At 43.4% G+C, this 27,905-nt stretch overlaps 1 protein-coding gene across 1 annotated transcript in view; it reads right to left on the bottom strand.

Annotated features, from left to right (window-relative positions):
• SLC7A1 (solute carrier family 7 member 1) overlaps nt 1-27,905 on the bottom strand; it is an 80,941-nt gene that overhangs the window by 35,531 nt on the left and 17,505 nt on the right. The window contains exon 2 of the mRNA XM_040340467.1: nt 2,757-3,141. Coding sequence (XP_040196401.1) covers nt 2,757-3,126 — 370 coding nt within the window. The 5' untranslated portion in view covers nt 3,127-3,141. The remainder of the gene's footprint in view (nt 1-2,756; nt 3,142-27,905) is intronic.

The raw sequence follows: 27,905 nt of genomic DNA, 5'->3' as shown, positions 1-27,905 counted from the left end.
ACTTATTACAGACGCTTCCTGCTTTATTCGGCATGTGAAGAAAACCACAACAAGTAAAACGCTGACCTGTGCCCCATGTACCCTGATTGTACCCTCATGTACCCCATGTACCCTGATTGTGACATCATGTGCCCCATGTACCCAGATTGTGCCCCATGTACCCTGAGTGTGCCCCATGTACCCTGAGTGTGCCCCATGTACCCTGAGTGTGCCCCCATGTACCCTGAGTGTGCCCCCATGTTCCCCCGATTGTGCCCTTATGTGGCCCATGTACCCTGATTGTGCCCCCATGTGCCCTGATTGTGCCTTGCCCTGATGGTGAGTGGTCAGTGTGTAGTGTTCAGTGGTCAGGGTGCAGTGTTCAGTGGTCAGGGTGCAGTGTAGTGGTCAGTGTGCAGTGTAGTGGTCAGTGTGCAGTGTAGTGGTCAGTGTTAATAATGCATCCACTGACAACAGTGCTGGGGGGTAATAATGCGTTCGCTGACACCAGTACGGTTGTTTTTGAAGTTTGAAAGTTTGCATGCGGCCCCCCATGGGATATGAAAACTCGTCTTGTGGCCCTCAGGTAATTTGAGTTTGAGACCCCTGTTGTAAACATTTAAAAAAACATTTTTTTAACCTTTCTATTTTTTTTTTTTTTTTTTTTGGAGCAGGTTTACATATATAGCATTCTATAGGAAGCTTTATTTGTTTAGCATAGCTTCCAATGTACAATTGGAGAACAGACTGAGGGACAGTTTTTTTTTTATATCAACATAAAATGCACCACCTTGAGATCTTCAACACTTTGTTAGGACAGACAGTGTGCACATGTATAGAACAGTAGGATCAAGGAATTGATCTTGCATTGGCTGCCTGGAACCAATAAACATCAACTCAAAGATCAAAAAAAAAAGGGACAAGGGATTTGGGGGTTTTGGATGGGGACTTTTTCATGGCACTGATAAGAGACGGTATCACGGAGAGTGTGCACATGTAGTTTAAAACTGATGAGATCTGCCAACACTGTACAGACAGGGTTAATTATGGTAAATATAACTCAATGCTCCCTCCTTAACAATTTATAGAGAGGGGAAGCTAGGTAGTATGTTTAATGTGGTTCTAAAGGCAGAACATTTTTTTTACATTTATGCATTCCCCGTGTTAAGAGAAAGAATGTTCCAATGGAAGTATCGCTTCCTCACCCACTCTTATACCTACCCAAGTCCTATGTCGATCCAGAGCTGTGCCTGTCTGCAGCAGGGCTGGTCCATCTCTCTCTACTTACAGGACAGAGAGGCAGCAATGGGTGCCATTGGCTCCTGTTGCTATCAATCAAATCCTGCGAGGAGGGAGCAGGACTATAGACTCACACAGCCCGGCTGTGCACCCACATATGAAGCAGTTGGCTATGGGGGCACGCACACACACACACACACAAAAGAGGAGAAACCAAAAGTGTTGGCATGGGACCCCAGTAGAGGCGGTTCAAGGCCGCTCTGCACAATACCAAAGCACATAGCAGGTAAGATGACATGTTTGTTATTCAAACAAAAACAAAAACCTGACTATATGACAACCCAGCAGCAATTTTTCTACCCCTTACGCCAATGTCTGGAAAACGTTACAAAAAGAGAAAAAAAAAATCCGTACTGGAACTGAGGCCTTTGGGAACAGTGATCAATACTAAAACCTTATTTATAAGTGACCAACCCTGGACCATAAATATCCTTCCTCTGTAATTGACCCGGATGTTTTCTGCTCTCTTTACGCTTTACCTTTGTTTGAAATGCTAGCAAAAGCAATATTGTAAACATGAGACGTAATGTTTTTGTTTGCAATGTTATGCCATGTGTATGTGATGAAACCCTTTATATGATAATAATAATAATAATAAAAAAAGTAAGCAGTGATTTTCAAATAATTTTCTAACTTATACCATGTGTATGGAAACAACAGATATAAAACTGGTGTTTTCCCAATTTGGCTGCAAAAGTGAAAAAAACACCTAAAATATTTTGTTTCATAAAAAACAAAGCTATGCTGCAGAGATCATTTATTTTATTGTATTCAAACCACATGTGCGGTATCACCACAAACGTTTAAGTGAGAGCAACAATTCTAGCCCACTTTAAAATTGCGTACACTCATGAAATGGCGCCAAACTTCAGTACTTAAAAGGCGACACTTTTTACAGGTAACTCTAAACTGGTAACCTGTAAAAAGTGTCGCCCTTGAAGTACTGAAGTTTGGCGCCATTTCATGAGTGTACGCAATTTTAAAGTGTGACATGTTAGGCATCCATTTACTCGGCATAACATCTTTCACACGAAGAAAAGATGATCCGCACTCCAGTCGTTGCTCTTAAACAATTGACGTATTTATTGACAAGCCATAGTAGACAAACGCAATAGGAAAGGTTGATGCGTTTCAGTCTATAAGGCCTTAGTCATAACCACCATGTTTCACATTATACAAAAAATTGGGCGAACTTATTTTTTTTTCTTTTTTTTTTTTTAACTCATGAAACGGTTTTTTTCCCCCCCCCCCCCCCCCCAAAAAAAACAACACACTTTGGAAAAATTCCTGCGCAAATACCGTGCCACATAAAAAGTTGCACCAAACGGCATTTAAATCCTTAGGATCTATGCTAAAAAAACATATGTTGGGTGATTTGAAGTAATTTTCTAGCAAAAAAAATATGATTTTTACATGTAGAAGAGTGGCAGAATAGCCCCAATAGGGAATGGTTCAAATCTGTTATTCATAGTACTTACCAATAACATAAGAGAGGATTAAATTCCAGCCTGTTATAAAGGCCAGCAGCTCCCCCACTGTGACATAGCTGTACAAATAGGCAGAACCGGTCTTTGGTACTCTGGCACCAAATTCTCCATAACACAGGCCGGCAAGAACGGAAGCCAGAGCCGCAATAAGGAAGCAGAGAACGATTGCAGGTCCGGCATTTTCCCTCGCCACAGCTCCAGCCAGCACATATACTCCTGCGCCAAGCGTGCTACCCACACCCAAGGCAACCAGGTCAAAGGTGTTGAGGCATCGTGACAATCTGCTCTCCTTGCCGTCAGATCCTACAACCTTACGACGGAATAGCTGATTTCCAAAATCGAGAATCATGTTACAGGCCATCTTGTAACTCTGAATCTGAAATAAAGATAGAATGAACAAGGTTATGTCAAATTTCAACTATTCTCAGTAATAACTACAATATAAAAACACACTACAGGTGTTACTAGTATTTTAACATGCATTTTTGAGCTTTTCTGTTCTGATAGATGGTTTTTCTACATTGGTCATTGTTTGCCTGTGAATGTTCTCCCTGTCATTATGTATTTCTCTCTTTAAGCTGTAGACAAGGTTAAAGCGGTTGTAAGCCACGGCTGGCGAAAAAAAAAAAAAAACACACACACTTGTAAGGCATTGCATAATGTCCTGGTATTCATTGCATACTAGCACATTATGGAATACTCACCTTAGAACAAAGCCCTCCTGGCGGCATACCGAGAGGGATGGCATCTTACCCCAGCATTTCTTCCCAGGTTCGTGCGCTCCAGCTGTGTGATTGGCTGGAGTTATGATGACATCACTCCTATGCATGCGCATGGGAGCCCTCAGTCCGGCACGAAGCTCTGAAGTTCCGGCAAGGTATGCCAGACCTGCAGAGCGCAAACACCAGTGATGTCACTGGCTGCATGCAGGGTGAATATCGCCTAAACGGTGCACGTTTAGGAGATATTCATTTTACCTTCAGGTAGGCCTTATTATAGGCTTATCTAATGGTAAAAATCACAAAGCAGGCTTTACTACCGCTTTAACACTGTTTTTTTCTGAGACCCATAGATGATCACTCCTCTTTTGTTGTCCAAGTATAGCATCGCTCATCTCGAAGGTCTGCTTCTCACTGCAAATTTCTCATGCGACTTGCATTGCACAGAATCGCATGACAATAGAAAAGGGACTTCGCTTTTAATGGTGACCATTCAGATCAATGCAGTTCAGGTGCCATGTGACTGAGGTAGGGTCCTGTGCTACTTTGGCGCAAATTTTGTGTTACACAGACTTCATCAGAAATGCATGTACATGTGTTTTTGGCCAATTTGGTCCTCATTTCCAGCAACAGCAGTCGCAAGCCTTGAGATTGTGTCCATAAATGCACACCAGTGAAATTGCATTACAAACCACACACAAATCGCATAGCGGCGGCACTGTATAAATCGCACTAATGTGAACCCAAGGCTTAACTGGCAGTCGGCATACACACCTTAGGTTTAAAGCAAGTCTGGCTATTTCCAAAATGTAAAAAAGGTTCGTCTTTACACTGCTTACAGCACTTGGCACTGGCTTATTACATAATCCATGCTGTTTATGTTATTATTTTAATAAAATATTACTTCTACCAACAAATTGCTGTGGGATGACAAAATTGTGATTAATTCAAGAAGACAATCACATTAAGGCAACAGCAAGACCTACAACAATACATGTAGACTTTCAAAATAGATAACAAAAGCAGGACACCTAGCTATGACGGGTCACAAACTGGCACAGCAAAGTTTTGGTGGGATCTTTCCATCTCCTGCTAGAAATAACCAGATTTCAGCACTAAACACCCACTTTAGTCATAACTGAGCAGCTATGGAATGTAGCTCTGTTGATATCCTACCACTCCCTGGGCTACCATAACACGATCACATGCATGCAAGTAAACTTCTAATGGAAACATAAACGAACATCAACTACGGCCAGCCAACCGAGCCCTCAGAAAATCACTCTTGCACCTGAAGAGCACATCTGACAAACACTTTCTAGTTTCATGCAAATTGACTTAAAGTGATTGTAAAAGGCCATTTTTTTTAAACAAAAAACATGTTACTTACCTGCTCTGTGCAAAACCACTGATCCTCCTCTACTTGTGTCCCCCACTGGCGCTCCTGGCTCCTCCCCTACTTGCTATGGGGGCACTCATGCAAGTTCGCTCCCAAGCCATGCTCTGTGTCTGCTGACACACCCAGTGTGGCTTGGCCCCGCCTCCCACTCCATCCACACTGGCTGTGAATCACAGCAGCCGGAGCCCATAGCTCCTACTGCTGCCTCCATGGCCAGTGATAAGAGAGAGCAAAGATAGCGCCACTGCTTTCGGCCACAGCGCTGGATTGAAATCGGGCTCAGGTAATTCACACAGGTTTTATTACCTTAAGGCCCTGTCCACACCTTGGTGTTTGCGATCGCAAGCAGAATGCTGCCAGCAATCCCAAATGCTCTGCAAACCTGACAAATTACACCATGCAAGTTTAGGTGCCATTCATTGTCAAATGGCACCAAAATGCCGGTGTGGTTCTGGCAAGAAAAACCACAGCAAACCGCATTGAGTGAAGCTTGCCAGTCAAAAAATAAGCAGGTGCTTCTTTTGGCCAACAAAACTGCTGCAATTGTGGAGTGATTAATCATGCGACAATCGCGGCAGAACCACCATCGAAAATAAATGGCACCTGAACAAGCGCAGTGGGATCGTAGACAGATTCACTGCAATTCTGCCCACGGTTGCAAAACACACAGGTGTAAACGGGCCTATAACAGACAAATGCATTAAGGTAAAAAAACCTGTTGCCTTTAAAAGGTTCACACTGGGCTGCGGGAGTGAAGCCATGTTTCTGCACAGATGTCAATGTAAATCGCGGCCCGAAATCGCAAAAAATAGTACAGGAACTACTTTTTGAAATCGGTGCAGCGCCGCAGATGCGGCGTCGCACCGATTAGGACAGTGCCATTGCCGACAATTGGAGATGCGATTTAAAATCTCAAATCGCATCTCAAATCATACCAGTGTGAACCAGGTCTTAAGGCCAAGTTCACATATGTACAAATTGGATGCAAGTGTGACAGGCTCTCAATGGAGCCGGTTCACACATGTCCTGCAGCAGTCGCGGTCCGCATTCCAAAAAAAGGGTCCTGTGCTTGCTTGGGTCTGGTTCAGGTGCGAATTCAGGCAAAACTTCGGACCAGATTTGAACCTGAACTGGTGAACGGAATGCACCAGACCCCATGCTGGGCACCGTGGCCATTTGTGAAATTGGCCTAAAAGGGAATAAATAATCTTTCCTGTTTTTATATCAGCTGATATGTGACCAATTATTATTTTTGGAGCCTGGAAAACATTGTAGGACTCCTTCAAGTGGAAGCCGTCTGCCCGGTACATCGTATAATCACGCAGTTTCACGTCGACCGGCAGAATCAATGCAATACCAGAGCGCTCAACAGCGTTGTGGTAGTTCATGGAGAACTACAAGCCGACAGTCGCAAAGGATGTCAGTGTTTGTAGTTCATTCATTCACAGAACTCTGAATGAATGACACGGCCGGAGCAGGGATGGGGAACTTCTCACTGTACTGCTATCACAGCAGGTGCTCGGGTCCCTGAGCGGCTCTCAGGAGCAGGAACAGGTTACATGAACTTATCCTTTACGTTCTGATTTGCTGTCTGTGCCACCATATTTCTCCATACTTCCTGTCCAGACAAGAGTGTTGGGAAATCATACAGACAAACAAAACACGTATTTCCAGCAAAATGGAGAAGGGTCAGAATCTGTCGGGCTATTTTTTAAGGTCTGTGGCTGTCTGCTCCGGTGACTGTGGAATGTTTCCTTGTTGTTACAGAGTAAAGGATTAAAAGGAACCTTATCATGGAACCTTATCATGGTACTGCAGATCTCACCAGAAGAGGTGAACTCGCCCCACCCAGATTATGGTCAACAATAGCAATGTGACAGAGATGTATTTACATTTTCATGTCTACTAAATACGTGTATAAACATACAATATTATTACTATGGACTTAAAGTGGAGTTCCACCCATAAATATAAAATTACATCAGTAGTTTTAAAAAAATGTCATTAGTCCTTTACGAAAATTTTTTTTTTTTTAGATGCCTTCAAAGTGTTGTTGCTAGGCAGAATAGTTAATCTTCCCACTTCCTGCACCTAGGTGCTTAATGCTTCCTAACCTACACCGCACAGACTCCTGGGAATGTAGTGGGTGTAACTTTCCAGGAGTCTGTGCATTCCCCAGTCTCAAAGAATCATGTGACTTGGACAGCACAGGTGCTGAAACCTGATCTGACACTGCTTGTGCAGCACTGAGCATGTGCGAGATTTGCAAGGCTGAAATCCAGGAAGTCATACAGTCTGGCTTCATGATGCCCACACTTAAGATGGCCCCAGTCAATTTCTATTTTATAAAGTGTCTAAATGCTGTAACAACCTAACAAAACGGACCTTAGTTTACAGACTAACTTTACTAGAATACATTAAGCTTGTGTATTACAGGGGTATTTATATATAAAAAGTGATATTGTGGCCAGAACTCCGCTTTAAGGGAAACTGCATTTATATTTTTAATGCACCTCACTGAAATTCCTAGATGGGAGCTGTGCTTAAAGGCCACGTGTTACTTTACTCAGTATTTACAGTACAACATGAAGTTATCTCTCCCGATAGTGAAAGGGAGGACATCCGTCACTATCATAAAACACATTTTGTTTGATTTATGAAACAATTTAATCTTAGGGGCCTTGAAGCTGCTGGTGAGAATGTCTTCACAGAAAAATGATTACACTAAAACACTATGGTTATCAGCTGAATGACAAAAAGTACACAATTATGATTTTTAGAATATATATATAAAAATATATAATCAATGCCCCTCCATTGCAACTTTTAGGGGTTTTTCATAGCCACGTAACACAGAACTGATCTTAAAAATAATATCATATAGAAGCCCATCCTTTAGCAAACATGATTTAGAGTTATGAGGATTAATGATTTAACATCAGCAGGAAAAGTAAATAGTCAAGCCTTCAAAATGTCTCGAACTGAAAGACGAGTTTACCAGGCTCACAGGTACAAGATGTCAAGGCAGAGGAAGCCATCAGCAATATTTCTGTTTCCCTTTAACCACTTCCTGACCTGCTCACATACATGTACTGCGGCAGGTCAGCTCTCCTGTGCGAACCGACGTAACTGTACGCCGGTTTGTGCATGCGAGATTGCGACCATACCTGCGGGTCTGGCGGACTGGATGTCGGTCAGCCACCTGCGATCATTATGCACAAAGGCAGAACGGGGACCTGCCTTTGTAAACAAGGCGAATCCCCATTCTGCCAGATGACATGACAGATCTACTGTTCCCAGTGATCGGGAAGAGCGATCTTTCTCAGTAAGCCCCACCCCCTACAGCTAGAACACACCCAGGGAACACAGTTAACCCCTTGATCGCCCCCTAGTGTTAAGCCCCTTCCCTGCAAGTGTCATTTATACATTATAAAACAAAGTATCACATATATATATATATATAGAACCATGGTTCAAATGATAAAACAGCGCTTAAAGTGTTTTGGTGAATAGCCCCAGACAGGAGCTTAAACAGAGAAAAGGGGGTGGCGTGCTAGGTGATCAAAAAACAAGGTGTTAGTGCACCATACACCCTATTAAAGATTCACCAAAAAGATGTGGATAACTCCCCCCACTGGGGTGCGGGCTTACCACAACCTGGAAAAGGAGATGCGTATTAATGCTTTTCCTCTCAGACACACCATCCACAGCTCTCAAGGTCTGCAACGGTTTACAACGGTTTACAAATTTATATATGTTTTTGGGGGATATTTATTATAGCAAAAAGTAAAAAATATTGAATTTTTTTTAAAATTGTCGCTCTATTTTTGTTTATAGCGCAAAAAATAAAAACCGCATAGGTGATCAAATACCACCAAAAGAAAGCTCTATTTGTGGGGAAAAAAGGACGCCAATTTTGTTTGGGAGCCACGTCGCGCAATTGTCTGTTAAAGCGACCCAGTGCCGAATCGCAAAACCTGGCCTGGGCATTTAGCTGCCTAAAGGTCCGGGGCTTAAGTGGTTAAAGTGTTCGTTAACCCAAAATTATATATATAAAAATAACAGCGATTTTCTTCTATAGTTCTCGCTGATATAGAACAATAAGCTTCCCAGTGGATGTCCTTTATAAAAAAATATGTGGTATAATAGCTTACTTCAGAGCTTACTCACGTGACTGCCCACCGGTCTCCGCCTCTTCTTGTCTCGGCTGACGTCAGTGGGGTTTTTCCAGCACCTCCCCTTGCAGCCATCGCATCAGGAGAGGAGACCAGCGGGCTAAGCCATTATACCACATATTTGCATAAGCCCTGGTTCACACTGAAGCGTTTTTGACATGTCAAATCGGCCACAATGGCCGTCAATGGCACCGTCCTAACCGGTGCGACGCCACATCCGCGGAGCTGCACCGATTTCAAAAAGTAGTTTCTGAACTACTTTTTGTGATTTCGGGCTGCGATTTACATTGACATCTATGCACAAACCTGCACAGATGTCTATGAAATCACTGCCAAAATCGGGACTGACATGCAGGAGTGAAATCATGCGAGTTCAGCTGAACTCACACGGCTTCGTTCCCTCAGCTTAGTGTGAACCTGGGCTAAAGAACGTCCACTGGGGAGCTTACTGTTCTATATCAGAGGGAACTATAGAAGACATTTTATGACCTTCACAAACACTTTAAAGCGGGGGTTCACCCTAAAAAAAAATTCTAACATTACATTGAGCTGAGTTGTGAGAATGACATTATGCTGACCTTTTTTACTTTCTTGCCGTACATACCGTTTTATCTATATTTTCACCGCGGCTTCCGGGTATGTAATCCTGCGGGACTGGGCGTTCCTATTCACATGCCAATTGATTGACATGCTTCCCACCGGCGCATACAGCGCGTCACGAGTTGCCGAAAGAAGCCGGACTGCAAAACGGCTCTATACGGCGCCTGCGCACCGACGTTCGGCTTCTTTCAGCAACTCGTGACGCGCTGTATGCGCCGGTGGGAAGCATGTCAATCAATTAGCATGTGAATAGGAACGCCCAGTCCCACAGGATTACATAACCGGAAGCTGCGGTGAAAATATAGATAAAACGGTATGTACGGCAAGAACATAAAAAAGGTCAGCATAATGTCATTCTCACAACTCGGCTCAATGTAATGTTCGAATTTTTTTTTAGGGTGAACCCCCGCTTTAAGTACAGAATGCTGCATTTTCCCACACTGGAATGCACTGCAACAGTGACACATGACTGTTCTATAAGGGGCTGAGATACCCGAGATGTGGGATATCACAGACAGTAGATATAATGGAAGAGAGGCAAGATGGCAGCACTCAATGAGTGAATTGTTGGGTCTTAGGGGTCATCTAGAACAAAGTTTTTGTTCCCTTACCAAAAGTGCATGCACTACTCTTAACTGGATTACATGGTATTCCGGTATAATGCCATCTGGTGCAGGCAAACGCATTGCGTCTGGGGCGTCGTTAGGATTACATTGACAGTGATACCCACAGTGTTGAGAACATGGTGCGGGAAACGTGCGCAAACACGAGTTTATCACACTGCATTACAATTATCCACTTCTGTGTGCATTAAAAGTTTATTTTCCATATGGATCTCCTAGATTCTGCCCAACCACTCACAACCTCCTAGAACACGTCACAGGTACTAGAAGGCTGCGGAACCATTAAGTGCAGAGCCAGCTGTAAAGCTATAGGAAGTCACAGGTGGCCTTCTTACATCATGGCAGTGCTGCCGAACCAAAGACGGGCGAAGAACTAGCCCAAGTGAAGACCGCACTGGATCCCTGGGCAGGCAAGTGTGATTTTATTAAGGCCTCATGCACAGTGGAAGTTTTTTGACATTTTTACAACAGCCGTTATTGGCTGTAGACATTTTTTTTCAACAGTCATTAAACTCTCCATCATGTTATCCTATGTGTCCATGCACACATAGGCTGTTATAAACTGTTTTGGGCAAAAAAAATAAATAAACTGTTTTGGGCAGTGGCGTTTTTGAGCAGTAAAAAATAAAATAAAAATAGTGGGTTCTGAGAGACGTTTTTCAGCTGATGAACGTTGATAAATGCTCAAAAACGTTTAGACGTTTTTGATCCACAACACGCTAAAATATACCAACGCAGAAAAATGCTATTGCAAAGACGTTGAAAAACTCACTGCAAAGCTACTGGAGTTTTTATAACGTTTTTTTTAGCGTCCAGTGTGCCTGAGCCCTTAAAGGGGTGTTCCAGTAATTGGACAGGCGATCGCCTGGGACATGTCACGTGTCGCAGGCGATCGCCTACAGGGAGGGGCTGCCAAAAGGCGATATGACGTATCGCCTTAGCAGCCAATCGGTGGAAGGAGAAAGTGGGACAGAAAGTCCCACTCCTCCTGAAGCCCCCACTCCCCCTCCAAAAAAAACTTACATGCCAAATGTGGCATGTAACGGGGCGAGGAGTGGATTAAGCGGAAGTTCCACTTTTGGGTGGAACTCCGCTTTAAAGTTAGCAGCTACAGATTTTCAAACTGAAGTTCCACTAATGAACATAGTGTATCCCTTCCAGAATTCACAGATGTAGCATGCATGAAAGGCCAACATTTCCTTTATTTTTGTTCTTTCGACAGCTAAATTATTTTCACGCTGTTATAATGGACACTTTCCACGAATAAAAATATTTGCTTTTTTCTTGGTGAAATATTATGGTGTTCTGAATGGCTGCATCTGAGTAAAGAATTTTACAGTTTACAAAGTAATTAGCCTGTGATCAAGGCCAAAAACTGCACAGCTGGGTGTAGGTGCTGAAGCTAGAGCAAAACAATTCTTTATCGTATGCTGCAGTGACATAAGTGCTGGGTTATCACATCTCCAAGCTGAACACCAGCTGTACAAGCAATGAAGAAGAAGAACAGCATGCCTTCACAGCACAACAGGAAATACTAACCACTAGCTATATGTACTTCTGTCAGAAAATAGGTACAGGAACTCAACCATGACACCTCCCCTCCACACATCAAATATTAGGTGCAGTCACATTTCAGTAACAGTGAGAGGGTGTTAAAGGGGTAATAAATATCAGGAGTGCATTACACACAGAGTGCAGAGTTGGGGGGTGTACACCTATAGTGCAGAGTTCATGGGTGTGGTGCATACAGAGCGCAGAGTTCATCCTCCTTCCACAGCTGCTTACCTTTGCATCTCCATCCACATCTCACTTTTACCCCTCTTTAGCTCTCCATGCAACCTCCCCCTCCACTGCTCCCATCTTATTGTCCCTTCTTAAAAACTCCACCAACTTCCACCTGTCTTACTTTTGTTGCTGTATTAAGCTGAAGGACCCAGCTGGCTTTAGTACCTCCCAGCATACTGTAGGCGCCTCTGCCTCTCTCACTTGTAGGAACATCATCCAGTGGGGGTGTTGGCATCCGCATTGCACCCTGAGCACCTGCACCCCCCTTGTGCCCATCCTACACTCAGTGGGAGCTACACTTCCTGCACATTTCACTGTCCACCTTTCTCCGATCCCAGACCCGATCTAACTTTGGCAGCCATCTTGCCTAGACAGCATGATGCTCCCTCGTGTCGTCTTGTCTCCGGCACTTGCCACTAGTGCCTGGGTTTGGCTTCATCCTTCATTTACTGTATAACCATTTTGTATGTACTACTTTGTTGTTTTTCTGTTCTTTCAATTCGGACATTACCTAGCCATTTTTGTTTTTAGCTGAAACTTTGAACTCGATGTTATGACAAATGGGTGCAAATGATAAAAGGCGAGGGATTTGTTAGGGTATTTAGGTTTTCAATTTCACTGTTGTCCTGAAATTAGAACTATATAATCAAAAGCACACACTGTACAACACACTTATATAATGTATATTACACACTTTTTTCTATTGGCATAGGTTTTGCTTAGATTAGAGGATTGCAAACAATCCATATAAACAATGGCTTTATAGTATGACCATGTCTTGGCAGGTATGCAATTTATGAGATTAGTAGAATATTTGCTTTGTGCTGCCAAGTTTCTGCAGTTGTTTAGTAAACTTGTGAACTAAATACAATGAAACAGCATTTTAGGCTGTTACAAAGACAGACAACACCCTATGGTAGGGTAGCAAGGTAAAACACATTAGTATTCCAATACACACACACACACTTCTCCAAGAGTACATGAACATGACCAAGCAAGTATGAAATGGCTACAAATGTATGGAGCAGAACAAGCCATGAAAGGGCTTACTTCTCACTAGGCCTCATGAATCAAAGTCTAAGTATTTTAAGATAAGATAGGAAAAATTACAGCCTTTGTTAGCTGTATTTTAAAAGGTCACGGCTTAAAATGTAGTTCTATATCAGCAGCAGTGTAATAACAATATACAATTATTGACAATCCAATATAAGCTTACTTGAAAAATCTCCTTTCATGTTGCGAGTTCTGCCTGTCTGCTGGCCATCTCTTTCCACAACTTTCTGGATTCCCCGAATGCTTTGCAGCTTCTCCTCTTACTTTCAATTACTAAAGGACTACACATCCCATGGTACCTTGCTGCATGCGATTCCTGTACTGACTCGACCTCCTGAAACTCCTCTCTGCAGTTCAGAAGGCAGGTGTTCCATCAGATTAGGCGACCTGTCAGATTTCGTAACGAAAGTGATGTTCCGTCACTGCCATCTTGGTGCACCCCGCACTCAGCCACACTAAGCCTACAGTCTGAAGTCGCCAAGCGGACATCATTTTACACCCACTGAAATCTTGCATTTTACTTAATTTTACCACTAAACCGAGTTTATATCATGAAATACAGTATTTAGAAGTCAGTGACACGGTTTTGATGTTGGATTTTAAAAGCAGTGGCAAGCCTGCCGATCTCACACGTTTGGAAATCTGACAGAAGATCACTGCTTTTGAAATTTTTATTTTTTTTTCACGATACAAGCTCAGTTTAGTGGTAAAAATAAGTGTGAAATGCAAGACTTAGTGGGGGTAAGACTGTAGGCTTACTGCGGCCGAGTGTGGGGTGTACCAAGATGGCCCTGACAGAACGTCACTTCCGTTTTGACAGGTTGCCTAATCTGACGGCACACAGGCTCTGAAATGTGCGACAGCAGTGCCTACTCACAGGACAAAGTGGATATGTCTAGAGGTCGACCGATATATCGGCCGATATTTGGCGTTTAATTAATCGGCATCGGCCGATTTGTGCTGTAAAAAAGCCAATTTAAACTTCAGCAGCGCGACTTGCAAAAAGCTTCTGTAATAGAAGTCAATGTTAGGCCCCTTTCAGACGTCCGCTCCGCTCGTCCGTTCATTACAAGTCCGCTGAGCTTTGGCGGACACACGGAGCGGACACAGAAACGGTCCGCTCCGTGTGAAAGGACCCTAAGTTGCCTGAAGTTTCCCGTAGAAGACTTCTCTCTCTCCTGGGCTGCCTGCCAAGTTTTGAGAAAAGATATACAATGTTGCTACTTATCAATGAACTGAACTCCGTGTAGGAGAGTTCTCAGTTTAACCATTTAAAGGCTAAATCTTTTTTGACACTTGTTGCTTACAAGTAAAAATCCTGTATTTTATGCTAGAAAATCACTTGGAACCCCCAAACATTATATATTTTTTTTATCAGAGACCCTAGGAAATAAAATAGTGATTGCTGCAATATTTAATGTTACACGTATTTGCGCAGCGGACTTTCAAACACATTTTTTTTTTTTTTAAATATGCTTTAACAAAAAAAACAAACAAACAAACACACACACACACACACACACACACCCCAACTAAACAGTAAAGTTAACCCATATTTTTTCGTCCAACAGTTTTCATTACGTGTGTATATATATATATATATATATATCACACACACACACACACACATATACATATATATATATATATATATCTATATCTATCTCTATATACATCTATATATCTATACACACATACATACATACATATACACACACACACAGGTAATGAAAACTTTTGGACGAAAAACAAAATATGGGCTAACTTTACTGTTTAGCCCAAAAGCGCCTGAAAAACGCCCCAGTGTGAAAGGAGTCTAACTGTTAGATTTTATGAGATGAAGGAGGGGAGTTATCGGCCTAACATATCGGCCCAAAAAAATCGGCATCATAAATCGGCCGCCGTGATTTCTAAATATCGGCATCGGCCAGAGAAAAACCAATATCGGTCGACCTCTAGATATGTCACAGAATTCATGGAAGTAAATGTGCGGGGAGCTTCACAAACTAGTTTACAAACTTCAGGATGATTCAAATCAACAGAAGAAATAATTCAAATGCATTGTGAAAATGAATATACGATTGTACTATAGATACACAGTTATTGTGGTTTATGATAAATGTTGGAGAGGTTTCCTCTCACATGCTATGACCACCAGGACGTTGTTGTGGTGGTCTTCAGTATAGTAAGGGTAAATCTTCAATAGAGAAAAAGATAAGATAAATGGTAAACAAAAAGATATTAGAAATGGTTATATCTCCACAGTTCAATTTAAGTGTTCAAAGATGTCACTTTCCAAGTCAACTGACGCATTTTCCCAATGATTCCAACCTCTGCTCTGTCAGAGGGAGGGTAGCAAGTATTATACATGTCCTCATGCCAGGAACAGAACAGCAAGACTCCTGGAAATCTATCATTCAGTGTTCACCCATCTCTGGAGACCTTGGAGTGTTGTGTACGTAATAGTCAGCTGGCCTTGGCAAGAAAACCGGTTTCCATACTCTGTCCGGAATTCAAGAGCATTGTGACAAAATACGACTGTAGCAGCTATTCTGCTACATTACGCTATGGTTTTGGAAACACCAGATTAGTTGGAAAGTTGTCCACAGGTATGAAAAACTCTGAAGAGATAAAACTTTCAATAAGTGCAGGTGGGATCTTACTGGTCCCATAGGCCGGCCATACATTATACAATTTTCCTTTAGATTTACCAAAACCATATAATAAATATGGAGGTCCAAACTAAACACTTGCAATTAGTATGCAAATCAGGGAGGCCCTTACACTAAATAGTTGAAGGTAAATCTAAAAGAGAATTAAATATGAAAATTGAAGAAAAAAAATGTATGGACAGCCGATGGATTGGTGCTGGCACACAGTAATCACACCTCCTTGATTGGTCACCACAGAGAGAAATCTCCCAGTACTGTGGTGATCAGGAAACAGACAACCAGGAAGTGTCCAGAACAGAGGAATTACAGCAACATCAAAGCAAAAACGAACAATGAGGACATGAAACCAGGACTGCAGTAAGGTAAAGGAAGCTATTTAGCTAAAAAAAAAAAAAAAAAATTATTTTAGTGACCCTTTAACTAGCCATGCCTACAGATTGAACCCGGTAGGGGTAGGCTGGTACAGGCTACCAAGCACTGTATTGTTATAAGAACAATCTTATGAACCAAGGTAACTCGGTTGGTTACTAAGGATTAATGTGACAATTTTAATCTGTACTGTTAAGTAAATACTTTCAATAAAAATCTATTGTTTTAAAAAAAAAAAAAATAAGCGTTTATGGATTGGTTTGTGCAAAAGTTATAGCGTCTACAAAATAGGGTAGGATAGTTTTATGGGATTTGAATTAATATTTAAAAATTTTTTTACTAGTAATGTCGGTGATCATCCATTTTTATCGTGACTGCGACATTATTGTGGACACATCGGACTTTTGATGCCATTTTGGGACCATTCTCATTGATACAGCGATCAGTGCTTTAAAAATGCACTGGTTACTGTAAAAAAATTACACTGGCAGTAAAGGGGTTAACCAGTAGGGGGCTCTGAAGGGGTTAAGTGTGTCCTAGAAAATGCTTCCAACTGTTGGGGGGATGGGCCGTGAGTGACATGACACTGATCACCGTTTCCGAATTACAGGAAGCTGTGATCGGTCCTGTCACTACGAAGAATGGGAAAATGCTTGTTTACATAACCCCGTTCTTCCTCACCGTGACACGGTCGAGGACATCGAGTTCATGGGACCCGCGATCGGACTCGCGGAGCTTGCCGGCGGGCGCGCCCGTACAGAATGCGGCTCTTATAGGGCAATGTATATATATATACACACACACACACACACACACGTTGATCTGCCCAGCCGTGCCATTCTGCAACGGTTAAGCATGTACTATTGTATTTGCATACTATATATGAGCTACACATACTTAAAGATTTTTTCTTCATTAATATCCTGTTTTGAATTCTTAAGGGCAACAATTGCAAATCAAGTTTTAAAATTTTAACAATCATCTGTTGATTTTACATATTTGTATAGAACGCATATTAGGATCTCTTTTGATAAAGCATTATTTAAGCGATATTGTCAATGTCTGCACAAATATGGTTACGCAGTTATACACTTATGCTACCGATCATCACCGCCTAAACAACTTTCTGTTGTAGCATTACTGGCCAGAAAGTTATCCACAAATCTGAAAATATATCACTCCCCACGTCACCAGCTGTATCACATATCGAAATAAATACTGGTTTTAGCAAGCTGCTATTTATCCAGAAAATGTCACCAAAAAGGTCCATTACATAAGCCAAATTGCAATTCATGTTAAATGGTCCATTGGAAGAGAACTAGCTATATAACCATGTACATTTTCTGAAACCAGAGACCCTGGAGAATAAAATGTTGCTTATTTTTTTATGTCACATGGACCTGCAAAACAACAAGTTTCAGTACCCTATATTTTGTTCATACACGATGCTTTAAAAGCCTCTGTAGGTCATCAGTTTAGAGGTAACCACGAATAATCATATTAAATCTAGCAAGGATTAAAAGGAGGTTGTAAACCTCATAAAAAAAAAAAACACAACACCTGCAAGACAAAGGCACAATGAGCTAGATCGCATACTAGTCCAAGACCTCATCTACAGCCACCCCAGAGCCTCCTCTGCACCCTGCCCTTTGAATCCAGGTTCTTTGCCACACCAAACACCACTTTTCAAGTCCAGAGTCTCCTCTACACCTCCAGTCCAGGGTCTTCGATGTGCTCCTCTTCTAGTCCAGGGCCACCACTGCATCACCCAGTCCAGGGCTTCCACTGCACCCCTCCCAGTCCAGGGCCTCCTGTGTACTCCCCCCTCCTAGTCCAGGGCTTCCTCTGCATCCCCTAGTTCAAGGCCTCCTCTGCACTCACCTGCTAGTCCAGGGCATCCTCTGCACCTCCCAGTCCAGGGCCTCCTGTGTACTCCCCGAGTTAAGGGCCCCCGCCACACAACTTTTTTCTAGTCCAGGGCCTTCCCTGCACCCCCCCCCCCCCCAGTTTAGGGCCTTCTCCGCAACCCCCCCTCAGCCCAGGCCTTCAACTACACTCCCCCTCAGTCAAGGACCTCCTCTGCCGCCCCCCCCCCCCAGTATGGGGCCTTCTCTGCACTCCACCAGGCCAGGCCCCCCCTTTGCCATACCAACCCCAACTTCCTAGTCCAGAGCCTTCTGCACACAAACCCATCCCCTTGTCCTAATGCCTTCCAGTTCCATGCTGAAACGTCGCTCTGGAATGGCTTTCTATAGTGCTGGCGGGTGGGAGGAACAGAGTGATTCAGCACTAGTGCAGTCTCCTTCCTATTTGGTTCTCCGGTCTATTACATTTGATCATGCAGCAGTGAAACCCTTAGCGCAGCGCTTCCCAGTGTCGGTGGGGGGGGGGGGGGATGACGGACCCCTGGCAGCGCCCCCCTAGAAGCGTCACCCGGGGCGTGTTCCCCCCTGCCCCCCCCCCAGTTTCAGCCCTGACCCTCATTATATGCTTACCTGTAGTTACAAGAGGTGTAACGGATTTTTCAACCACTTTAAAAGGGATGTTCCAGGCTTTTTTTATGTTTATTAAACGTCAGCCGCTGGCTTTTAATAAACATACACTTCCCTGTTCCTCGGTCCAGCGACGTGCCACTGGGAGCTTCGTTCCAGTCCCTCCCCCTACACCGCCGGCGCCTCCACTGCAACTGTGGGCACCCGGCCGTGACAGCTTTCGGCTTCACGGCCGGGCACCCACTGTGCATGCGCAAACGGCGCAGCGCTCCTTGATTGGACAGGCGATCGCCTGGGACCTGTCACGTGTCCCAGGTGATCGCCTACAGAGAGGGGCCACTAAAAGGCGATATGACGTATCGCCTTAGTGGTCCCTGGGCGGAAGGAGGAAGTGGGACACTCCTCCTGAAGCCCCCCCCAAGAAAATTACATGCCAAATGTGGCATGTAAGGGGGCGAGGAGTGAATTAAGCGGAATTTCCACTTTTGGGTGGAACTCCGCTTTAAGCACAGGAGTATGAAACATGTCTGCTGACCCTCCGTGGGCTGAGAGTCTTTCATTCCTATTTTATGCACAATAAAATTAACTTTTTTTATTCTCTGGAAGTGCTGCCATCTTCTTTTCCAACCATGAATAATGGCCCTACAACTTTTAAGACCTCTCTCTCTAGCATCCCATTGGCCTTGGGACCATAAAATATGTCACAACATTGCCCGGACACTAAACAGATTTAGTGCCTTTACATGAATACTCCCCTGGCAGCCCCAGCCTTTGGTCATGAACACAAATGTATTAAACGGTTCACATTTTTTGTTGTTTGTATGACCCTGAGAAAAATCATTGACAATTAAATCACACTGAACACTCATGACTGAGATTATAGAATTACTAGTGATGTTAAGAGAACATCACATGATGTCACACATACAAGAGAGACTAATCACAGATTAACCTGGTCTGGCTGTCATCTATATTTAGTGTTATACCCCAGAGCTGAGTGTTCCATACCACATAATAGGGAGTGGGAAAAATAACAGAAGCCTTTATAAGGGCAGTATGGTCATTGTCACGCTAAAAGCTAAAGTGGAACATTTGTTCAATATTTATGTTAAAAAAAAAAAAATGGCAATCCTTCAACGTTTGTATAAGAATATCGGCCCAGATTCACGTAGAATCGCGGCAGCGTAACGTATCGTAGATACGTTACACCGCCGCAAGTTTTCATCGCAAGTGCCTGATTCACAAAGCACCTGCATGAAAACTTACGCCGGCGGCCTCCGGCGTAAGCCCGCGTAATTCAAAGGGGCGCGTGCCATTTAAATTAGGCGCGCTCCCGCACGGACCTACTGCGCATGCTCCGTTTTGAAATTCCCGCCGTGCTTTGCGCAAAGTGACGTCATTTTTTCGAACGGCAACGTGCGTAGCGTACTTTCGTATTCCCCGACGTCTTATGCAAGAACAAAAAAATTTAAAATTTCGACGCGGGAACGACGGCCATACTTTATACAGCACATACGTGGGCTGTGTAAAGTTAGGGCAGCTAAAACGACGACTAACTTTGCGACGGGAAACTGGACTAGCAGCGACGTAGCGAACGCGAAAAACCGTCGTGGATCGCCGTAACTACTAATTTGAATACCCGACGCTGGTTTACGACGCGAACTCCCCCCAGCGGCGGCCGAGGTATTGCATCCTAAGATCTGACAGTGTAATTAAATTACACCTGTCGGATCTTAGGGCTAACTATGCGTAACTGATTCTATGAATCAGTCGCATAGTTAGGAAGACCCTAAAACAGAGATACAACGGCGTATCAGGAGATACGCCGTCGTATCTCTTGTGAATCTGGGCCATCTAGTAGTAGATATATGCATTAAGATAAAAAAAAAACCTGTGTGTAGCAGCCTCCCCAGCATGCCCTAATTACCTACCTGAGCCCCATCTCTCTCCAGCGATATCCACAAATGTCTAAGCTGTCCAGGACACTCCTCCTGATTGGCTGAGACACAGCAGTGGCACTATTGGCTCCCACTGCTGTCAAAGACAGTCAGCCAGCTAATCAGGGGTGGGCTCTGTGTCTGAATGGATACACAGAGTCCTGACTCGGCTCCAGTGCCCCCATAGAAAGCTGCTGACTGTGGGGGCACTCTATAGAAGGGAGGGGCCAGGAGCAGCAAAGAGGGACCCGAGAAGAGGAGGATCCCGGCTGCTCTCTGCAAAACCAACTGCACAGAGGAGGGAAGTATAACATGTTTGTTATAAAAATAAAAATAAATCACGTGCACTGATGGGCCAGACATTTAGCGGCGGCGGGCTGTAGGTTGCCGACCCTTGCCCTATGGGGTTGATTTACTAAAGGCAAAAAAAAAAAAAAAAAAAAAGACTGCACTTTGCAGTTTTTTACAGTTGCCACAGAAATTAGTAAATCAATAGAAGCTCTGCTGACTTTCATCACCAAATCTTGTGCAAGCAAAAAATGCTGTTTTTTTATTTTCCTTGTATGCGATTGTGTATTCTTTGCAAGCTGAAGCCTTACCTCATTTACGAAGCTCTGGAGCAATTGCACTTTGTTGGTAGAGATCAGTGCACAAGCAGCAGGCTCTACAGGTCATCATTAACAAAATCTACAAAAAGATTAGGTCCATGAAGATTTAAATTTACAAACTTCCATCTACACACACATATGTACTAAATGCATAACACTGTACTGGTCAGACACAGTGCCCATTCACCAAAGTCTAAGAACAGTGAGTGACGTGTGGAACATTACATTGTTATACAACTATCACCTCTCTATTAACGCATCAAAAAATCAATTATACTGCATTTTTACAGAGGTGGGGTAGCAATTACAGCTTTAGCAGTAAATCACTAGAAGCCGTTAAAGAATGTGCTTCATTTCAGTGAAGGTAAAGTAAAAGCTCAGGCAGGGATGATGCAACTTTCAGTGAAGTTGCCGGTGCATGAAACGGCAGAAAATGGAAAGCAGCTCAGAAAGAGGATCATTTCATTACACGTGTATACACGCCAACACTGAGAGATGGCATGGGGACCCAAATTAAACACTTTTCTCATTTTGATAAAAACACATCCCTGTTGTACAAGTGGCATTTTTCCCATATGCACTTCCATTGCAAGTTGTAAATTATTGAAGCTGCCCATCATTGTTGCTCTGCTAGGTGCACTCTTTTTAGCGGCGCATTACCGCTAATTTCACGGTGCTATTCGCCTGCTAGCGGGGTGGTTTTACCCCCTGCTAGCGGCCGAAAAAGGGTTAAAACGCCCGCAATGTGCCCCTGCAGAGGCGCATTGCCGGCGGTATAGCCACGCTGTCCCATTGATTTCAATGGGCAGGAGTGGTGGAGGTATACACACCGCTCCAAAGATGCGGCTAGTAGGACTTCTTCCCATCATGCTAGCGCACCGCTCCAGTGTGAAAGCCCTTGGGCTTTCACACTGGAGAAACAGCAGCAGCTGTTTAGGGTTGGTTTGCAGGCGCTATCTTTAGCGCAACAGCGCCTGCAAACCACTCCAGTGTGAAAGGGGTCTTAAAGTAGTTGTAGAGACTAAATTTTTTTTTACCTTCATGCATTTTACCTTCATGCATGCTGCCCCGCCCCCCAATATTTACCCGAGCTTTCTCTGGATCCAGCAATGTGCACGAGCGCCTCGGCTGTCCAGGGACTCCCCCTCTCCTAATTGGAAAAGACAGCAGTGAGGCAATGAGGAGAGAGCAGGGGGTGAGGCTGAGCCATGGCTCTATGTGCCTTATGGAAACAGAGCAGGGCTCAGGAGCAAGCACACACTAATGCCCCCATAGCAAGCAGCTTGCTATGGGGGCACTGGTCAAAGGGGAGGAGCCAGGAGAAAAGGAAAACCATTGCACAGAGCAAGTATGACGACAAGTAAAAAATGTTTTAAACGTAATCTTTAATATCACTCTAACAAGAGCACTTGATGTTCTTCTGCATGTTACAAACACTCACATAGGCAATTATGAGCCTACACTGAAGGCACTTTGTCTGGGTGTGTGACTTCTATATACACACACACACACACACACACACAGTGAGCCTCTGCTAGCTAGCATTTTCTGCACATCTAAAACAAGCAGGATGCTGCTGGTTTCAAACAAAACTGCACTCCGTATACAGAATTGGTAGTTTGCTTTGTTTAGACGTCCGGTCCCTTTTCGGTATTTTCGGTGAATTACAGCGGCAATGGTGTATTTTTGAAGCATCCGATTAGAGCCATGGGCTCTAAGGCCTCGTACACACGACCGGGTTTCTCGGCAAAAACCAGCAAGAAACTTGCTGGGAGATACATTTTTGCCGAGGAAACCGGTCGTGTGTACATTTTTGTCGAGGAAACTGTTGAGAAACTCGACGAGCCAAAAAGAGAGCAAGTTCTCTATTTTCTCGACGGGAGTCTGATTTGGCTCGTCGAGATTCTCGTCGGGCTGGTTTTCAACGAGAAACTCGAACGTCTGTATGCCAAGAAACCCGCGCTTGCTCAGATTAAAGTATGAGACGGGAGTAAAAGTAGCATTTGTAATGGAGATAACACATTGTTCAAGCTGTAACAGACTGAAAAGTGCAAATCGTCTCTTACCAAAATTTTATTTAACACGCAAACACATGAGATTAGCAAAAGCAGCCCCAAGAGTTTAGCCAGTGGAATTGAACTTCCCCTGCCGTTGTATGTGTTGTATGTCACCGCGTTTGAGAACGAGGAGATTTTGTCTTGACTGTGTGTACGCAAAGCAAGCTTGTCAAGTTCCTCGACAAGCCTAACAAGGAACTCGACGAGGAAAACGATGTGTTTCGCCCGTCGAGTTTCTCGTGTGTACGGGGCCTCATAGGCTTCAAAAAAGGTGAACTCAGGTGTGTTAGAAAAGCAAATTTTTTTTTCAGAATTTTTCAGTTTGTTTGCGTTCCCCCCCAAAAAATTTGAGCACTAGCCGCCACTGTGTGGATCCCCAACTAGTTAATCTTCAGAACACACCTCACCTTGTTTGCTAAGCAGAGTAGTATCCAATGTTTATACTAAGTCAAAGGATTAGAAGGCAAGATTCTCCAAACCTTCTGACATCACCACTCAATTACACAGATCTAACCGTTTAGCGGTTTACTAGATCAGCAGATCAGGTATCTGCAACATCTGGGAGTGGCAAAGTAATAGCGGTAAGTAACTGGATACATGGTTGTGAAGTTGGGGGCTTTAAAACATCACTAGGAACTTCTTTATGGCAAGTTTCATTTTTCAGAAATATGTTGGGGGGGGGGGGGGGGTATGAAAATTGATATTGCCCTTCACTCAGAACGTGATTTTGTATACACTACCTTGTGTAAAAATGGTAGGAAATAGGTTAGGGGCAACACTAGTCCAAATGGAAGAACGCCAATCACTGCTAGGACACACTAATATAGGCAATTTAGCGGAATTGCCTATACCAACAAATCTTTGATTTTAAAGGGGTTGTAAAGGAAAAAAGAAAATCCCTAAATATTTTCCTTTACCTTATTGCAGTCCTCCTTCACTTACCTCATCCTTCCATTTTGCTTTTAAATGTCCTTATTTCTTCTGAGAAATCCTCACTTCCTGTTCTTCTGTCTGTAACTACACACAGTAATGTCAGGCTTTCTCCCTGGTGTGGAGAAAGCCTTTTGAGGGGGGAGGGGGCGAGCAGGCAAGTCAGGATGCTCTCTACTTTGTAGATAGAGAAAGGAGCTGTATGTTAGTGGGCGTCCTGACACTCCTGCTCGCCCCCTCAAGAGGCTTTCTCCACACCAGGGAGAAAGCCTTGCATTACGATGTGTAGTTACAGACAGAAGAACAGGAAGTGAGGATTTCTCAGAAGAAATAAGGACATTTAAAAGCAAAATGGAAGGATGAGGTAAGTGAAGGAGGACTGCACTAAGGTAAAGGAAGCTATTTAGGAAAAAAAATTCCTTTACAACCCCTTTAATTTCTCTAGGAATAAGGAATCTAATAGTGGGAAACACAAAGACCAATCCATTGAAGCAAAGTAAGTTTTAAACCCGCGCTAGAAAAAATAAACATGGAAACCTACTGGCCGATATGGGCAACATTATACCTGTCCCAGTCATTCCTTACATGAATTGGAACTAAAATACTGGGGTCAATAACAGCATATACCGAAACAAGCACAAAATATTTTAACAGTGATTACATTGTTACAAACTAGTAGACTTCTGCACTTCGGGATTGTACACAATGTCATCTTGTTTCAATAAATAAATTGTATGGTATGGAATGTGCTGGTGGTATTTGACCACAAATATGAATGGCCTAGGTAAGCCACTAAAAAGGTATGCTTTTCATTAAAGAAAAAAAAAAAAAAACACAGATCTGAAAAGATGCTCTGTCTCCAGAATTAAGTTTTTTTTTTAAACATACCCCAACCCGAATTTATAAATTATATATATATATATATATATATATATATATATATATACATACACACACACACACACACACACACACATACATACATACATACACACCGTATTTTTCGGACTAGAAGGCGCACTTAAAATCCTTTCATTTTCTCAAAAATCGACAGTGCGCCTTATAATGCGGTGCACCTTATGTATGGTTGTATTGAGCATTACAGACATACATGATAGGTTTACAGCATCCACTTACATGTAAATAGTAGAGATCCGGCATGTAGATCATGGAAATAGTCTCTACTGCAACGTCCTTCCGCACCAGATGTAAGCTGTAAAATGCTCCTATGCCCCTCTATGTCGAACCGTCCGTATAGCATTGAAACTAGCTGGTACAGTGACACTGTTGAAAGCGAGGCATGGGGCGCAGCGTGAGCCACGGTGACGTCACTGGAATGCGACGGCATTTCAAGGCTGGCGCTTGCGTGTGACAGAGGTGTGTGCATTCATTCATTAATTTTCTATACCAGCGTGCGCCTTATAACCCGGTGCGCCTTATGTATGGAAAAAAAAACTGTTATTAGGCGCTCAACGATAGTGCGCCTTATAGTCCGAAAAATACGGTAGGTGTATATATATATATATATATATACACACACACACACACACACACACACACACACACACACACATATATATACACACACACACACACACACACACACACCTCTTTTCCTCATCTCCAAATATTAGGTACGAGATGTTCTACATAGTTCAGAGAAGATAGTTGGGAAGGCTTGTTCCCATTTTTGAAATCTCAGTTTAGTGCACAGAAAGATTCTGGATTCATTTTAGGATCACAGATGTTTTTCTGCACTGTTAGAAAATGCATTAATCCTGAAAAAAGAAAACTAAATGCAGCCAGCACATCCAAGGACTGAAGTTGTAGCTGCACACCTGTTCCACAAATAGTATATTTGATAAGGCTGGGTTCACACTACTACACTACTTTCATCCTACTTTGCTCTGCTACATCGGTCCTACATTGGTCCTACATCCATCCTACTTTCATGAACTGGATACTACTTTGGTCCGACTTCAATGATATTCAATGGGCCTGAAGTAGGATCAATGTAGGACCAAAAGTAGTACAGGGAGCATTTTCAAAGTCGGACCGACTTGTGTAGGACGCTACAAGACGCTCTCATAGGGAAACATTGAGCACAGAGCAAAGTAGGATGAAAGTAGTGTAGTAGTGTGAACCCAGCCTAAAGGTAAATTTGTGTACTTCCATGTTCTCTCTCATGTGTTGGTTCCCCTCCCAAGAACCCACAATTATAATGGCAGTTCTGCTCAAATATTTAAAAATGTATTGTTTGCATACGGATTATAGCATCAACCAAATTACCCCTTAAATAAAAAGACAACAGTTATAAGAAAATAAAAAACCCCACCACAAAAATCAGAAACTTGAACAGAATAGTAAATGCCTAGCTAATAACTCCTGGCCAGCACCACTCTCAGACTCAACTGTCATTAGTAATTATTGCTATAGGGGAGTTGGAGGTGGCCTCATGTCCGAAGCCTCGTACACACGGCCGGGAATCTCATCGGGAAAAAAAACGTTGGTTTTTCCGTCGAGATTCCTGGCAAGCTTTTCTTGCTAAACCGAGTGTACACACGGCACATTCAAAAGAACCGCCGTTCTTTTGAATGGCAAGAACGCAGTGACATCATCGACACGACGAGCATGCGCTCGTCACATTCGATGCCGTCGCCGCCATCTTCCTTCACCCTACACTACCCTTGCAAGCTACCGCGCATGCGTCAAAGTCTCATCGAGCATGCGCGGGCTTACCGGAGGACAAGTAAGCTTGTACCCGCATACACACACACACACACACACACAGTTTTCTTGTCGGGGAACAGGCCAACGAGAATCCCAACGAGAAAATAGAGAACAGGTTCTCTATTTTTCTCGTCGAGATTCCCGGCAGTTTTCTCGACGAGAAAACATTCACATGACCGGTTTTCTCAGCAAAAAGCTCTGTCAGCAGTTTTCTTGCATAGAAAACCGGCTGTGTGTACGAGGCTTATCTCCTGCATTCCATGAAGAATTGAAGGGTAGATGTAAAAGGCCAAGGGGTAGCCCCATTCTGACACCTAGTTCTAACTAATCAATTATGGTAGTTTCCATGTCAATGTGTTACAAAGGTCAAAAGACAAAAACTAGCAACTAGAAGGCTTCCTGAGATGATATCACTCAATCTCTAACTAATGTCATCACCAAGGTGCTTTAATATATGAAGCTGAACATAACAGAAGTTTGAAGAGACCTGCCATATCTGTCAGCAATTATCTAGCCCCCTACCTTTACCTTTACCAGAGCAGCAGTTACTTACCTTTGCAATGTACACTTGCATGCCACTTCTGCCGGTTTGAGGCTGAACCCCTGTACATACGTGTGAGAGTTACATCTTCCTGTCATGGCCAAAGATCCCAAACACAGCAGAAGACTGGGCAAAGGTGTCAGCGAGAGAACTCACAGATATCACACTTCTGCAGCAGAGGCGTGTATAGTTCCACTTTAACCATCTTACCACCCCTGCACTTTGATGGTACGTAGGTGGACGTACGTTTCTGGAGTGCCATTTTATAAACTGCGCTGTTTACTACTTATCCCTGTGGCCATGCTGTCAGACAACACAAATCATGGGCAAAATGCACAAGACCAATTAGAGCGGCTCTGTGCCTTGTGATCACTGTGATGGCCACAGCAGTCATAAATGTAAACACTCCAAACGTTTACAGTCGAGAACCCACCCCTTCCTCCCACAACA

This window comes from Rana temporaria, chromosome 2, assembly GCF_905171775.1.
Source record: "Rana temporaria chromosome 2, aRanTem1.1, whole genome shotgun sequence".
Classification (NCBI taxonomy): domain Eukaryota; kingdom Metazoa; phylum Chordata; class Amphibia; order Anura; family Ranidae; genus Rana; species Rana temporaria.
This window is presented reverse-complemented; position numbering and strand designations above follow the sequence as displayed.